At 48.6% G+C, this 14,237-nt stretch overlaps 6 protein-coding genes and 1 non-coding gene across 7 annotated transcripts in view; 3 read left to right on the top strand and 4 right to left on the bottom strand.

Annotated features, from left to right (window-relative positions):
* ASPWEDRAFT_44936 (uncharacterized protein) overlaps positions 1–237 on the top strand; it is a gene marked incomplete at its 3' end in the record, with an annotated part of 758 nt that extends 521 nt beyond the window's left edge. Inside the window, exon 2 of the mRNA XM_040836400.1 lies at positions 91–237. Within this exon, the coding sequence (XP_040684672.1) occupies positions 91–170 (80 nt within the window). The remainder of the gene's footprint in view (positions 1–90) is intronic.
* A 1,426-nt stretch (positions 238–1,663) lies between these two features.
* On the bottom strand, positions 1,664–2,782 carry ASPWEDRAFT_44934 (uncharacterized protein). Its single transcript, XM_040836399.1, has one exon. The coding sequence runs from the start codon at positions 2,345–2,347 to the stop codon at positions 1,973–1,975; it is 375 nt and encodes a 124-aa protein (XP_040684671.1). The 5' UTR covers positions 2,348–2,782; the 3' UTR covers positions 1,664–1,972.
* A 2,682-nt stretch (positions 2,783–5,464) lies between these two features.
* On the top strand, positions 5,465–6,658 carry ASPWEDRAFT_176098 (uncharacterized protein; the record flags this gene model as incomplete). The annotated part of the gene is made up of 1 exon (XM_040831455.1): positions 5,465–6,658. The coding sequence occupies one exon, from the start codon at positions 5,465–5,467 to the stop codon at positions 6,656–6,658; it is 1,194 nt and encodes a 397-aa protein (XP_040684670.1).
* Positions 6,659–7,106: 448 nt separating this feature from the next.
* On the bottom strand, positions 7,107–7,828 carry ASPWEDRAFT_176097 (snoRNA-binding rRNA-processing protein IMP3; the record flags this gene model as incomplete). Its single annotated transcript, XM_040831454.1, has 3 exons — positions 7,107–7,280; positions 7,363–7,723; positions 7,797–7,828. 3 exons carry the CDS (start codon positions 7,826–7,828, stop codon positions 7,107–7,109), a joined length of 567 nt encoding a protein of 188 aa, XP_040684669.1.
* A 435-nt stretch (positions 7,829–8,263) lies between these two features.
* Positions 8,264–8,334, top strand: ASPWEDRAFT_t189. Its single transcript has one exon. It is a non-coding gene; the product is annotated as a tRNA-His (tRNA).
* Positions 8,335–8,665: 331 nt separating this feature from the next.
* Positions 8,666–10,515, bottom strand: ASPWEDRAFT_674536 (putative DnaJ domain protein). Its single transcript, XM_040838913.1, has 2 exons — positions 10,056–10,515; positions 8,666–9,984 (listed from the first exon to the last, which is right to left on the bottom strand). The coding sequence occupies exons 1-2, from the start codon at positions 10,220–10,222 to the stop codon at positions 8,892–8,894; spliced, it is 1,260 nt and encodes a 419-aa protein (XP_040684668.1). The 5' UTR covers positions 10,223–10,515; the 3' UTR covers positions 8,666–8,891.
* A 1-nt stretch (position 10,516) lies between these two features.
* On the bottom strand, positions 10,517–13,551 carry ASPWEDRAFT_674836 (uncharacterized protein). Its single transcript, XM_040838914.1, has 2 exons — positions 12,657–13,551; positions 10,517–12,587 (listed from the first exon to the last, which is right to left on the bottom strand). Exons 1-2 carry the CDS (start codon positions 13,051–13,053, stop codon positions 10,771–10,773), a joined length of 2,214 nt encoding a protein of 737 aa, XP_040684667.1. The 5' UTR covers positions 13,054–13,551; the 3' UTR covers positions 10,517–10,770.
* Positions 13,552–14,237: the final 686 nt, after the last annotated feature.

Genomic DNA, 14,237 nt, shown 5'->3' with positions numbered 1-14,237 from the left:
ATGCAGAAGAAGAAGATGCAGAAGAAGAAGATGCAGAAGAAGAAGATGCAGAAGAAGAAGATGCAGAAGAAGAAGATGCAGAAGAAGAAGATGCAACTGATGCTGATGCTGATGAAGACGATGCAGAAGAGGGAAGATGCAGACAAAGACGAAAACGAAGAAAATAATAAATAAGAAGATGAAGAAGGATGAAAGGAAGAAGAAACGAACGTTGATAAGAAGAAGAAGAAGCAGAGTGGTGCTGTCCCCTCCAGCAGTCGAAAAGCTGAAGAGAAAGAGGGAAGACGGAGAGTTGTAGGAAGAAAGAAAAGCTCCCGGAGGGATGGGCAGTCGAGGGGGTATTTATACTGGGAGCTCAAAAAGAAGGCAGCAACGGAATAAGCGAGAGTGAGGTCATTCGCAAATGGGGGGGATGGCGTTGGAGCCTGCCGTTCTCGAAGTTGAGGCCGTTGATGGCCTGGGCTGTTGAGATGCGGCGGGAGGATAGGCTGAACCGCGGAGGAGAGCGTAAGAGAGTGATCATCGAGTATTACTGGAGAGAAGTGGTGGAGCAGCTGCGATGCTGCAGCAGACTGAGAGCAACCGTTAGACAACTTCGCCAGAGAAATCGAGGACTGACTAACCTGACATGATATTGATACATGGCCGATGAGCAAAATGCATATCCCATCCCCAGACGCCGTCAGATAATCCCCCAGTGTTTCCCCGCGGTGGCTTTGAGGCTGAATAGCAGAAGAACAGCAGAAAAGGAGGAAGATCGACGTCACGGCGGAAAGGGAAGGCACGCAGCGGACAGGAAGCAGCCTGTAGGAGGCAGTCGTACGTGCTGTGTTTTCAAATACGCCAGCCATCACGCCCCACGTAATAACCAAATACTACATCCAATAGGTATGTGTATCTACAACTGGAAGTTGGCGGATTGTTATATCTCGAGCAGACGGTGGAAATGAACTAAATTAAGGTTATTTAAAGTTGAGCGAATCAGGATTTGGCATTCTATGGAGTATACATATTGTAAACACGCAGTGTATATACTGCATAACCGGCATGTCCAGCATTGACGAACAATTGCAATTCCTAAGGTAGGTCAATTTCGCTATGCGTGTATTTTATTTTCTCGAAACAGTTTCCTTTCGTTTCTCGGTGGCGAGCATCTCGCTCCCGCCAGGCATCAATTCCATCAAGATGATCACACACCCGTCGCTTCTGTCTCTGCCTACCTGTAGAGTATGGCATCGCAATGATCGAGGACAGCCCCAGTCCGTACCGTGTAGGAAGCTGTACAGGAAGTGGCGGGTCTGTTTCTGCCTCAGGCACAAATATCGTAGCGCTCCTATTCTCGAGGCGCATGGCCGGGGGGTAGAGAAAAGAAAAGAAAAGAAAACAGAGTAAATAATCAGAAGTAGACATATATAGCTTCTTTAAGATTCTTCTAGATTATCTGTATTCGTTTACTGGTCTCGTCCTGGTCTGGAAGGGTTTCGGTCAGAATAGGAGAGCTCTCGTACGGACGGAAGTACTACTGAGCGTCTGCGATATTATAGACGAATCATATGGCGATAAGGATCAGACGATTCCTCTATAGTATCTGTATGGCTATAGGCTCTTGTGGTTTAGGTATCTAGTAGTGTATTCATTTCTATTAAGTAGTAGCAAGTGGGTGGTCAGATCAAATCTGCAGAACTCGTTCTTTTATCGTAGATATATTACGAATTGATAGCTACCATTATACAGCTACGTACAGACAGATTATGCTCTTTCAGTCCATCTATCGACCAGCACTCCTAAAAAGTCTCCAAGTTTGACAGCTTGTTCCACTATCCCCCAACACAGCACCCTATCCCTCTCTCATTTTGCCCCATCGCACTCCCTCTGAAAGCAGCATTCCAGCAACACATCCAATACTTTCCATTCGAATTATGTCGTATCACATTGAGTCATGGCAAGTCGATCCAGTCTTCGCAGACAGTTGTCACGTCGAGAAACACTCAAGCCCGACAGCGCAAGCCCAAAAACACGCCCTCATTCCCACCACCAATCCAAACACGTGAAGCAAAAGCCAGACACAAGCTCGCGCGATCCGTGTATAAATCCGAGTCACGATGAGTTCGATTCGCAGATAAAACGTCGCCACACGTATCCGCAGAATCAGCGCATCGTACTCTTTCACCAAGTCTAGGAGCAGGGCCCTTTCTTCCTCGAGAAGCCTTTCTCCCCTCGTGCTCTCTCTGGTCTGTGTTTTATATTGCAGGAATCTGGCGCTCATGTCTTGGTGTGTTGTCTCGAGTTGCTCGATGAAATGGTCTTTTGCGGTTGACGACATCAGTACGAAAGCGACTATGTCCATGGCTGAGTTGTGGGGCTGCGGTGGTAGGAAATGTTATTAGAAGGATCTGCTTGGAGGCTCAAAGATAAGATGGTTTGAAGTGTTTTGATCCAAGGACTCTGTTCAGAGGAATCGAATATGATGCGGGCTTCCCGGGGACCTTGGGCTGCCTGAGGCTGCTATATCTGGCTGGGACGGAAAGTACGAGTCAATAGCATCAGGATGAAATGGAGACGCATACCACACAACTAACAATCTCTATGGGACTGTCTGCATGTTGTTCTCGGACTGGAAGACGCAAGACACGCTATGAAGCTAATATATCCCCCAGTCTCTTTGCGAGGAGCTGAGAGTGGTTCATACAGGAACTGCAACGATATCCATCCCAACACCAAGCAAATGACAGCTACTGAGAGCTATGCAGTCTGTAAGTGCTTTATCTATGCGACTGTCGATACTTTGATCCTTATACCTCAAGATTTGTCTGATTTGGCCATCGCAGACACCCTCTCTATCCACACACACTACGCTCCACTGCACTGTACCGATGATATCACCACGATGTACATAAACAAGGCAGCAATCAGCACGAGAATCTGTACGTCATCCGCAATAGGGAAGATGAAGGGGCCATAACAGACATGAGAGTGGGTTCGAGATAACTTGGGATGATGCGAGAAAGAACACAAATATCGTGATCTTTGATATTCATTTCCGTGGCATCTCTGCTCTAGTGTCGATTCTTCGAGTTATCCGAGGCTGGGCTCTACAGCATGTCAGGTAAACGGTTGCCAGCGGCATTCAGTTCGTTCTTTCGTTCCCTTCTTCAGGACGATATACAGGATAAAGGATAAGGCGCTGAGATAGGTCGAGACGTCTATTCATAAGCGTTTGTGTCGACGTACTTGGGCAGAGTATTCGCACTGTTGTCCCTCAAGATGCTCACGTACACCGCTAACTACACCAGATAGTCCAACTCGGTAACGGAGCAAATGTGCTTCACATTGTCAATCGTGGCAAAGGTCTCCGTGGGCTTCTGAGACCAACTGTTGGATTCAGCCCTGGCGACTAGTTCAGCAGCTATTACACCAATTCCATACTCGACCACTTGATGACGCGATCCTCTCCGTCAGTCCTCCGACCATGCCCCTTTCTTCGGCCTAGTGGCAAATGTCAATCAGGCATGCATTTTTTGTCAATATTCACGGGATCATTCATGATATCCTTAGCACTGATAGAAACAACCAAGATGACCGGAAGTGACATTTTCATGGTTGACACTCCATGTCGTTTGAATAACCGCCGTGTCAGCGGATAGAGCCAACCAGCGCCAATTCCACCACAAGACATGCCTTTGTTTGAAACTCTTTGTTCTCATCTAAATTTAGCATGCGACATTTCTGAGCAGTAAGCGCCGGTATACATAGTACACCTAGGTAGAAGGAATCTTTGTACTATGTAGTACATAGTAGAGCGACTTTAAAAGTAGTAACACTAGTAGCAAGGGATGGTATCTCAGGAATGCTAGGACCAATTCAGCCTGGAACAATACAGCGTCGTGTCGCCCAAAAGAACGGACTAGCTCAGGCTTGGAACTACTATCTCGATGGGTCCGGACGGTGATGTCGGCAATGAAGCCGTGAATATTCTAGAAACGAACCCCTATTATGGAGAGAAGATGAAGGCGATGATCAATTCCGCGGAAACCGCTCGGAGAAGTCTCGCCAGTTGCCTGATGATGAAACGAGAACAGGTGTCTTGCCCTTGTAGGGAAAGGGTAGATCTACCGAAGAAGATCATGACGACGGAACTATTGATTGAGATTGATGAACGTGGTATAGGCAGGGATAAGGAGAACTCTCGGCCAATATCGAATCGACATGTCAGGTTGATTCGTCCTGTTTTGATTGCTCATTCTTCATGAATCATGACATGCTTAATACTCGCCCGAGTCATTAGACGGGCCGTTTAACTGCCATTTGGGTATCTATACAGCGGTAGTGACACTTTGTGTATGTACAGAACGGCGTCTGTATGGCAGACAGTCCAGACTCTGCATCCAGTAGCCCTAAACCTAAAAAAGTGCCCCGATTTGACCGCCTTTGCAGCAAAAACAAGTGGCGGTGAATCCCTGCAGCCAATCAGGGTAGATCAGCGGGGAGCTAGTGCCGTGGTCCATGCACGGGGCGCGGGTTGTGGGTAGATGGAGACCGGGGATTGGCTTCCGTAGCGCGGCAGGGGGGGTCAGGTGGGGCGGTGTATGAAACCAGGTGGGGCGAACGATTGGGCAAATTGCAAACGACGGGAATTCCTTGCGTTGCTTGGAAGGCAGAATTTGGATGCAGAGGAAAACCCCGGCATGTGCCTGGAGAGGATGCAGGGGAAAGAACTGAACGCAGTGACAGACAGGTCACTACTGATAATACTGACAGAAACATGGAGAGTATGGAGTAGGACAGAGAAATGCCTCAGGTGCGGGGTGCTAGTTCCTAGCCCTCTGTGTCTAGCAGTAGACGTATTTATCCAGCGTCAATTCATGTCAATCGTTGCTGGATTGATGCTAACTCCTGCTCACTATCCACCCCCCGTCTGCTATTTACACTTTGCCGCTCACTGTGTTGTTCGTCGCTCTCCAGTCGGTGAAGCCATGATGCTCCCTCTTATAAACCGGTTATCTTCATCCTCTGCTCTTGATTCCTGAGGTCACCAGACTGTCTGTCCTTCTCTTTCTTCAGCCATCTTGGTCAACTCCATTCTTTCTTTGTCAGATGAGCCATTCTTTGTCCAGATCGAGACGTTGATCGTCTCTCTGAAAAGTCTGAAAAATTAAATGATCATCTCTTCCCCTCCATCTTTTTTTCTAGCTTCCTCTTAGCCCTAATCTTATCGTGCCTCGTTCTGGCCTGTATAACCATCGTCACTGGCCAAAGATACGTTTGCATTACTGATGGGAAAAATCCCCGACGACGATCGATTCCAAAATATCCTCTTCCCCCTCCTTGCCTGCTCCTGGCTGCCATCAGGCGTCGTTTGCTCTCCGAGGGGCATGTGCAGATCGCCCTACATATACATCCAAGTCAGACCCTGCACATCTTCCGCTCTTCACCTGCGCCTGATGCAGGCGCGACTCACTTGAGCATGGCCGCCTCCTTCACATGCCATCCTGATCGCCCTCTTTTCCACGGCCAGAATCCTCATCACCATCTCGATCAAGCCGCCCTTGCGTCCACTCTCCACCCTAATCTTCCCCCCCTCGATGTGACCTCTCGTGCGATATCCCCCTGCGTCAGCGAATTATCCGATACAAAGACCTTCTACAGCGCTTTTGAAGTCACCGAAATCACCGTCAATGGATGTGTGTCGCCCGCCGTGTCTGATGAGATTCTCGATGAGCCATCCGTCGAGATGGATGCCGCCTCGTTAGTCACCGTGAAAGCTCCAACAGCGACAACCGCTTCGCTTTCTTCAAATGGCCTTCGAACTCCCAAGCGCAAGCGCACTGTCTCTCCTTCAACGCCAACCTCTCACTCTCCTCGCAACCCTCGTTCCACTTCGCGCAGTACAGGACGTTCTGGGCCGACCAGTCGTCGCAGTTCTCTACACTCCCACCGTCGCGCAACCTCCTCTCTGACCCCCTCCATTTCCAGTCGAAATCCTCCAGAGACGAAACGGGAGACACTTTTGGCTTTGCATCGGGAATCCTGTCGCTTATTCCAGGATAACGAGTCAACAAAATGGCGCAATGCCGATATACGCACTCCTTCATCGCCCGCTTCCACTGCGATGCATTCGTATTTCCCCCCAATGTCTGACTATCGCTCCGCATCCGAAGTTAGCTCACCACCAGGATCCCCCATGAGACCGCTTTCCGACCAGCTTGAGCACTCTAGTGAAGATGAGAGTCACAGCCCTCCACAGCCGACTTCTCAGACCATTAGCGGTGCTGGCGATGGATCCTCTAAACAAACACCTGCTACTGTCATCGACTGGACCTCGCCGTCGACACGGAGACGAGAATACGAAAAGATCGACCGGGCTAGTCGTGGTGTTCGAGGCCTCTGGCGGCGAGTGGCTCCTAGATGGTGTCGGCCTGGAGACAAGCGAACGCCATTCTTTGAAGAAGGAGAGAATGGCAAGGGAAATTACGAGGGGAGTGTAAGAAGATTCCGAATGGATCTTCCTGATGAGACAGAAACAAAACCCATCAAGTCACAGTCACGCCGTGGAACAGATCTCAGGAACAAATTTACGACTCCCAGAAGACAGAACTCTGAAAAGACCGAAAGAAGATGGCCCCGGCTGTCTAGAAATGACCGCATCCACACTACATGACATACAGCATCCTTATTTCCTTGATACCTTTTGCCGATGACATGAAATACCGGCTACATGACCCTGAACGATAATCCGAATAATATGACTGCCTGCATTGCTTTATAGCGCGATCGGATTGCATTAAACACGAAGCGGAATCCTGCTCGATTTCTTTTTTTCACACAGCCTGCTGCACCTTTATTCTTGTTTTCTATTTGTCCTTTGGTATATTTTTACTAATCCTGGGTGGATTGTTTGTTGGATTTGAGATACCCATACAGAAAAACAAGAAACAGATAGTGTTCGTCATGTTATATTCTTAAAATCATCAGATATCAGACTCCCATCTAAGACGAAATAAAAAGTCACATAGATACAGTACTTTTGACCAGTAGAACCAACGCCATGCATGCATAATATATCAAGGATGAATGGGTATAAACCAAGCAAACCAAAGCCACCAAATCTACATGAGATCGAAATCGTCCAGCTTCTCCCGGTAGCGCATGATATTGCGCTTGATCTTGCTGCTGTCAACCCAGGTGATGAAGTCCTCCATGTTCCGAGTCACAAGGAAAGCAGGATCATTGACAACCTCGGTTCCAACACGAACATGGCCTTGCTCGATGAACGTGACAGCCTATAACCCAAATTAGCATCATCCAGAGAAAAAAAAGAAAAAAAAAAAAAAAAAACGTAGAGTATAGCCCAGGGAGACAAACCGCCTTAATAGTCTCCACCATCCCACTCCTCACCATAACAACCGCCAACCGCCTCCTACAAAACGCCGAAACCGTCACCTCACGCTCAACCCTCGACAACCCCGCCCCTTGCTCCCGACTCTGTTTGAGGATCCCCATCCGCCACAACTTCTCCAGCATCTCGCTCTCGTGCTTCTTGCGCACGGGGTCCGTCTCCGGGTCGAGCTGGGAGAGTTTATGCGCGAGCTGGCGCAGGGAGCCGCAGATTGCGTTGTACTTTTTGTAGTCCATGGGGTCTTGGAGGTGGTAGCGTTGGCGGATTTCATTCTCGCGGTGGCCGCCGTCGGATTTGTAGGTGTGGAAGTCGACTTTGCGGAGAAGTCTGGTTTTTTTTACTCGTTAGATTCTTCTTTTTTCCCTTTAGGGAGATTGGTACTGGGATGGGATGGACGTACTTCTTCTCGTGGTGCTTGAGTTGACGGACCATATTGGCGATTTAGATGTGATTATGCCGTAGTGGCGTGAAATAAAGCAATTCAACTTTATATGGACCCGGCGTAAGTGAAGATGAAGCTGCGATAAATTTCAGATGGATAGAAGAGGCGGTGAGGTTCTGCCGAAGTTTTCTGTTGCAAATGTGACAAACATGTTCGCCCAGCGACCGTTGACTGTCATCGACAGGGGTCTTTTAATTTACTGTTACCATGGAGAAGGTATACATATTGCAAATGACAGGATTATCATAGAAATAGCATGTTCTATATAATATCTAAGCACTTGATATACATAATATGCTCATCGCTAAATACGTTGCCATATCGTCCAGGCAGAACCCAACTAACTACCCATGCCTTCCCACAGCCAGCATCAAATATGATAGCCTTATAATTCAAAAGATATTGTTTGCTTTCAACAAGAAAAAGGTGCCGTGGTCTAGTGGTATGACGTCACGTTGTGGCCGTGCCAGCCCCGGTTCGATTCCGGGCGGCGCCAGTTTGTTATCTCTTTTTTCTTTTTCTTTTTTTTTGCTCGTCACGTCTCATGTAGGTGATATGTGTGATGGGGTTGCGTTTTTTACATTTGCTTCTTGGTTTGATTTGATATGTTTTTTATTGTAATGTATTGATAGATAGCTGTAAGATAAAAGTTGGGAGGTATCGTTTGTAAATGTTGTGGATGATTTATGACTCCATGAGGTCAAAATATATATTGGCAAAACCAGAGCAAAACTAACACAACATTTGCAAGTAGACAAAGTAGTTCAATTTTGAATCGCAGTCCGTTTCGATTACTACGTGAAATTTGGAATTCAAGACGACGCCTTTTTTTTTTGTGCGATTTCGTTAATTCAGATACTTATCTTTTTCGGCCGTTAAAGTAGGCAGGCACCATGAGTTCGTCGCAAAATGCAGTCTTCAAAGGTATCACATAAGCTCTCTATGAATCACTATTTATACAATCTTATTGCGTGGTCACAACCTTGCATGGCCCTCGGACAGGCAAATATAGTCTAGTCCAAGTGTCAAGGCAATAATTCACTTAGATTATCATCACAACTCATCCTTGACTGGTACCGACGAAGGCATAGGTCGGCCGCTATCCTTGCCCAGATCAACACCGTTCTTCTTCCTCCACTTCTCCCACAAAGCGAAGAAATCCTTCTCCATACCACTTTCCATCTGATCGGGCAGCACAACGGTGTATTCGACGTAGAGATTACCGGGTTCCTGGTTCTCTTCATGACCATGGACGGGGTTCTCGGACCAGAACGGCATGCCCTCACCCTTGACTGTCTCCACGGACAAGGGCTGGACGACCTGCCCGCGCTTTCGGCTTAGTTGGACAACATGTCCGTCGAGATGGGTGACGTTGCGTGTCCACTCGCCCATCCACGCCTCGCGCAGCGAGAGAGCCTCCTTCCAGAACAAATCCCGTCCCTTACGACGGAAGAATGTGCCATCTGTGCGTTGTTCCTCCGATTCGGCAATCTCGGGTTCCTTCTCCTCCAGAACAAGGACCAGATCGCCCGCAATCCAGTCCGGGTTCTCGTCGGCTTCGTTCTCGAATACAATGCGCGTGCCCTTGTCCATACCCGGTTCGATGGTTGCGAAGGTATCGACATCCTTGCGTACCACACGTTGCCCATGACACACGGGACACGGCTTCTTGATCTGCTTCCCTTGTCCTCCGCACTTGTCACACGCCATTTGGACCTGCTGGAACATGCCCGGCGCCAGCATGTGCTTCCTGATCACCATTCCGCGTCCTCCGCACTGGTTACAGGTAACCACCTCACGGTCCGCGGATCCCGTTCCTTCGCACGTATCACAGATCTGCTGTTTCTCAAGCACGAACTGGATGTCCCGACCTGTGTAGAAGTCGCGCAAGGGAACCCCAACGCGCATCTCCATATCCGGTCCTCGTCGATGACCCGGGGCATGACCAAAGTGTCCTCCACCGCCGAAGAAGCGCGAAAACAAATCAAACGGATCGTTGGCGGGTCGTCCGGCCTGTCCTCCCTGTCGGTGTTGTTCAATTCCATCGTGGCCGTACTGGTCGTAGATTTTGCGAGTTGTAGGCGTAGATAGGACATCGTAAGCATCGGCTATCTCGACGAACCTATCCCGAGCGGCATCATCACCTCTAAAACAGCCAATGCATTAGCGTTTCCATACCTCCCCGGAACATTAGAAACATGCGACGAAGAAACTCACGGATTCTTATCAGGATGAAACTTCTTGCTCAAATTCCGATACGCCCGCTTGACATCCTTCTCCGACGCAGATTTATCCAGCCCCAACACCTTATAGTAATCTTCCGCCGCCAACACCAACGGCAACAAAACCAACGCAATGGCAAAGAAAAGGCGAATGTAAAGCATCGTGTCGTTGCGCAATCAATGCAAGCTGCGTCTGCAGCTCATGCGCCCGTTGAAAAAGGAACCTCGTTAATCGAATGGGTGACAACCCATTCGTTGTGTCGATTTTGCCGTATACTCAGGTTTGTATGTATAGGCGGAAAAGGAAGCGGGAGCTTTTCCCCTCTCGTTGAGGGATTGGCGAGGTCGATTCGGGGGGTGTTTGGATGGGCTCGAATCACTAGACCCTCGACCGTAACTGAGGAATTGGAAAAAGAGTGTAAAGTGAAAAGAGTTGGACTTCAGATAACAAAATAACAATATCGGAGTAGCTGTCGATTAGGTGGCCCCAACGGAGAGGATAATGGTTGCTCCGACACACGTGACCTACAGTGATCGGAGATAAGAACAATTTGGAAGATCCAAGACAACCATCATGTCTCATTGAATTGATTGGTTGAAATCGAAATAATTGGGAGCCCTTACGGATATAAATAAAATCATTACTGCCTAGTCGTGCCCATTAAACCCCATAATTAGTCGTAACGATCATCCCATATCCCATCAGATTATTATCTTCGAACCCCCACGATATCAAAAATATCATTACGCCAAGTCTTGCGCAATCCGTGACTCTCATCACCCTCTTCAATTGCTTCTTCCGCGCGCGTGGCCTCTTCGTGCCATACTTTGACGATACTCCCGGGGGTATAGACACCCTTGAAGACGCCATGACCCGCCACATTCTCTCCAATACCTGCCTCGACATCGCTGTCCTGGAAAGGCTGCATGCGAGCCAGAATGGCACGCACGAAACTTGCCAGATCCTGGGGATTAGCAATGCGTGCAGCGCGAAGGCGCTCCCGGGCAAACACTAGTTCCCGATTCAACACATGCGCAGCACGGACGATATTCTCTGCAATGTGTTTTTCCAACACGCGGCGAAGTCGATGTTTCAGGAAAGGCTTGGTCAGCCACAAGAGGAACCGCCACTTGCTACGATGGATTTTATAGTTGAGCTTGTGGATGCGGACGCGGACGCCGCGAAGCGAAAAGACCTGTTCCAAATTCTGTCGACCCACCTCTACGTCTAAGGAGATGTCAATTCCCCGACGATCGAGGTAGAAGCTGGCAGTTCCCTCGTCTGTGAAGCGGAAAAAGGGACCCGCTTGGGTTCGGATCCAATATCCGAACTCTTCGGAACTGACATTTAGTCCAAAGATCGTGGCTGTGAAAGTAGTCTTGATATCCGTTGCGACTCTTTTGGAATGCTTTTTCAGAACATCAATGTCATTTTTCGTTGTGATGTGCATCTGGTATGGTAAAAATGACGAGAAATTGACCGTGTGTCCAGGTTCGAGGATCAGGGTTTCCAGCAGTAGATCCATCTTTGGTGCCGAGATTTCCAAACGTGGAATGGGCACGTACTGGATATTACGAAGAAGGGTAGGAAGGAAAATGTTCGTCATTTCCGAGACGAGGTCACTCCTTCGGTTAGAGAATCCGCTCACCAAATCATTGTAGAGTTTCTCGGTGGCATTGGTCAGGTTAGACACTGCAGCATCTTCAGACACCGTTTGCAATGCCCGTTTGGCCTGTGCCAGAAAGTCATCCACATCCTGACGTAGATTAGACTCGGCGCCCACTTGCTTGGACTTTTCTTTGAGTTTATCGACTTTCTCTGAAGCGGAATCGAGAGATTCGGGATTGGTGAGCATCTCTTGGACCGAGGCACCGATTTCCGATGCCAGTTTTTCAAACTCGGGGTCTTTATCCGCATGGGTCAAGACTTCGTGGAATTTCTGTTCCAGCTTCTTCCACTCCTCGGCATCTCCAAGAGATTGGAGCAGGGCCCAGAATTGCTGCACCGCTTGTTTGAGGTCTCCATCTGTGTCGACGGCTTCTTCTGCCTCTGCGGTAATTCCGTCACCTATGTGGGCATAGATTTTTGCATAGCGCTGGATCAATTGCGATATTGTTTCGACGGCATTCGAATAATCTGAACGTTCTTTAAGGTTCAGGACGGCTTGTTTCAACCGGTAGAACAAAGTCTCCCTTTCCTTCCCCGAAAGATGTCCCTTGGCACTATCGATGGCATCTCGACTGGTGCGAGCAACTCCACTTCCCGCAATTCCAGCAACTTCAGATGCCTCTCGGTGAAGATCCTCGTTTGATGCAGAACGATCCCTGTCCGCTCCAGCACCCTGGAGGGCTTCGACCTCACCCTCTGATGGTTTGAGCTGTTCACCGGCCTGCTGAGCAGTAGTAGACAGAGAAAAGGCGGTGTCGGAGAATATCTGACGGCCGACTGTGGTCAGATCATCGACGAAGAGACGGAAGTCGGCATTGGAGAGGAACAGGCTCCCAACGGTGCGAAGACTATCATAGGCTGGGGACGCGTATCAGCAGTTATTTTCATGGGCTTACAACCTCAATTGAATCGAGGGGGGTTGGGTACCAGCTCTAGTATCCGCCCTGGACTTCGCCAGGGAGGCTTGTTGGGAGACACGGGAGGTGTCTACCGATGTAGTGGAAAGGGAGAGATGCCACAGGAATTCCTGCAACTTGTCGTCACTGTTCTTTTCCCGCAGAAAGTCAATGGACGCCTGTATCAAAGCGCGAGTGTCTCGAACGAGTTGGCGAGACACGGTGCCATAGTCTTGGTTGCGTTGGTTCAGAACATCCGAGGCCAGCAAGGTGCGTAGATTGGAGATGACTTGGTCGGTGGATGGCATGTAACCCTCTGAGAGGGCCCGTAGCATCTGATAGGTATGCAATTTCTGATGTAGACGACGTTGGAGAACCGTGTCGTGCTCATAGCGAGGGAGGAGGGGCTCCGTCTCTCCTTGCGGCATGGTGATCCGACAGACGATGTCGTCACTTGTCAGACACGGAAAAAGCGGTTGAAAAGAGGGATGAGGCGAGACAGCTCAAAGTTTGGATGTATCTACCCTTTGTCCGATGCGAAAATAGATGATTGCACGTCAGTGATGAGGAAAAAAAGGGGGGAAAGGAGGAGAAGTGGGAGGGAAGTGAGGCTGCCCATTCCATCCTGTTTTCTGCAAGCTGTACGGCATGATGACGACAGCCAATCGGTGCGGTATGACCAAGAAACCAATTCGAGGAAACAGCCACAACAATTGAAGTAGATGTTGCAGTGGTGTCCTAAAGAATTAATAAATATTAAAAAAAATATTGGGTCTCGACATGCACGCAATGCAATATTGTAATAGAATTAGATCACTAAACAGCAAGAGGGAAGGATCAGCAAGAGTCAAGCTTCGATCGATGCAAGTCGGAATCTGGGGAGAGCTGTCTCCAGGCGGTAAACCGCTAGTGTGAGGATCGGGTAATTATGGAGTCTTCATCGTCAGAGGAAAGCAATTCCAGAAAGGGAAAGGCACTATTAGTTCTGCGTCTGGATTCTGGAATAATAATCAATTTGATATCCATTAGTGACTATCAGCATTCAGTCTTCTTTCCATCCGGAACACTCCGTGAGAGAAGGCGGTCCGGCTGCTGGAATAGGCAAGGCAGCCGAACTCCGTTGCTTTATGAGAAACAAGTAAGGAGCGCCGAATGAATGACACACTGAAGGCGAATTTGTGATTAATATGATGTTTTTAGCTGCTGCAGATCAACTCATCGAATTCCATATCATTATTAATGGACCCGATTCGCGTCGTCAGATTCCAAGGCTGAAACGGTATTTTTTTTTTTCTAGTTTCCCCCCAAACGCTGGTTCCGACGGGATCGGCGGAGCCCAATTGGGGCAATAATTTGGAGACAATGTAGCGAAAAATCACTCATTAATAATAGTTCAGTGTCTTGGACTCGTGTGTACTATGTAATCATATGCAGGTGATGGTCATTGTGTAACTGTACATTGGCTCTGTACTGTAGAATGCATCCTGTCCGTCTACTCTATACTTTCCGTATTCTGACTCATAGCAGTCCATAGCATACACAATCCATATAGATACTATTACACACTGGAGACAAAGTGATGACCAAATATAAGCTCGGCCAGCTTCCGGTG

This window comes from Aspergillus wentii (genome assembly GCF_001890725.1).
Source record: "Aspergillus wentii DTO 134E9 unplaced genomic scaffold ASPWEscaffold_8, whole genome shotgun sequence".
NCBI lineage: Eukaryota > Fungi > Ascomycota > Eurotiomycetes > Eurotiales > Aspergillaceae > Aspergillus > Aspergillus wentii.
The sequence above is the reverse complement of the archived record's forward strand: the minus strand, read 5'-3'. Positions and strand labels throughout refer to the sequence as shown.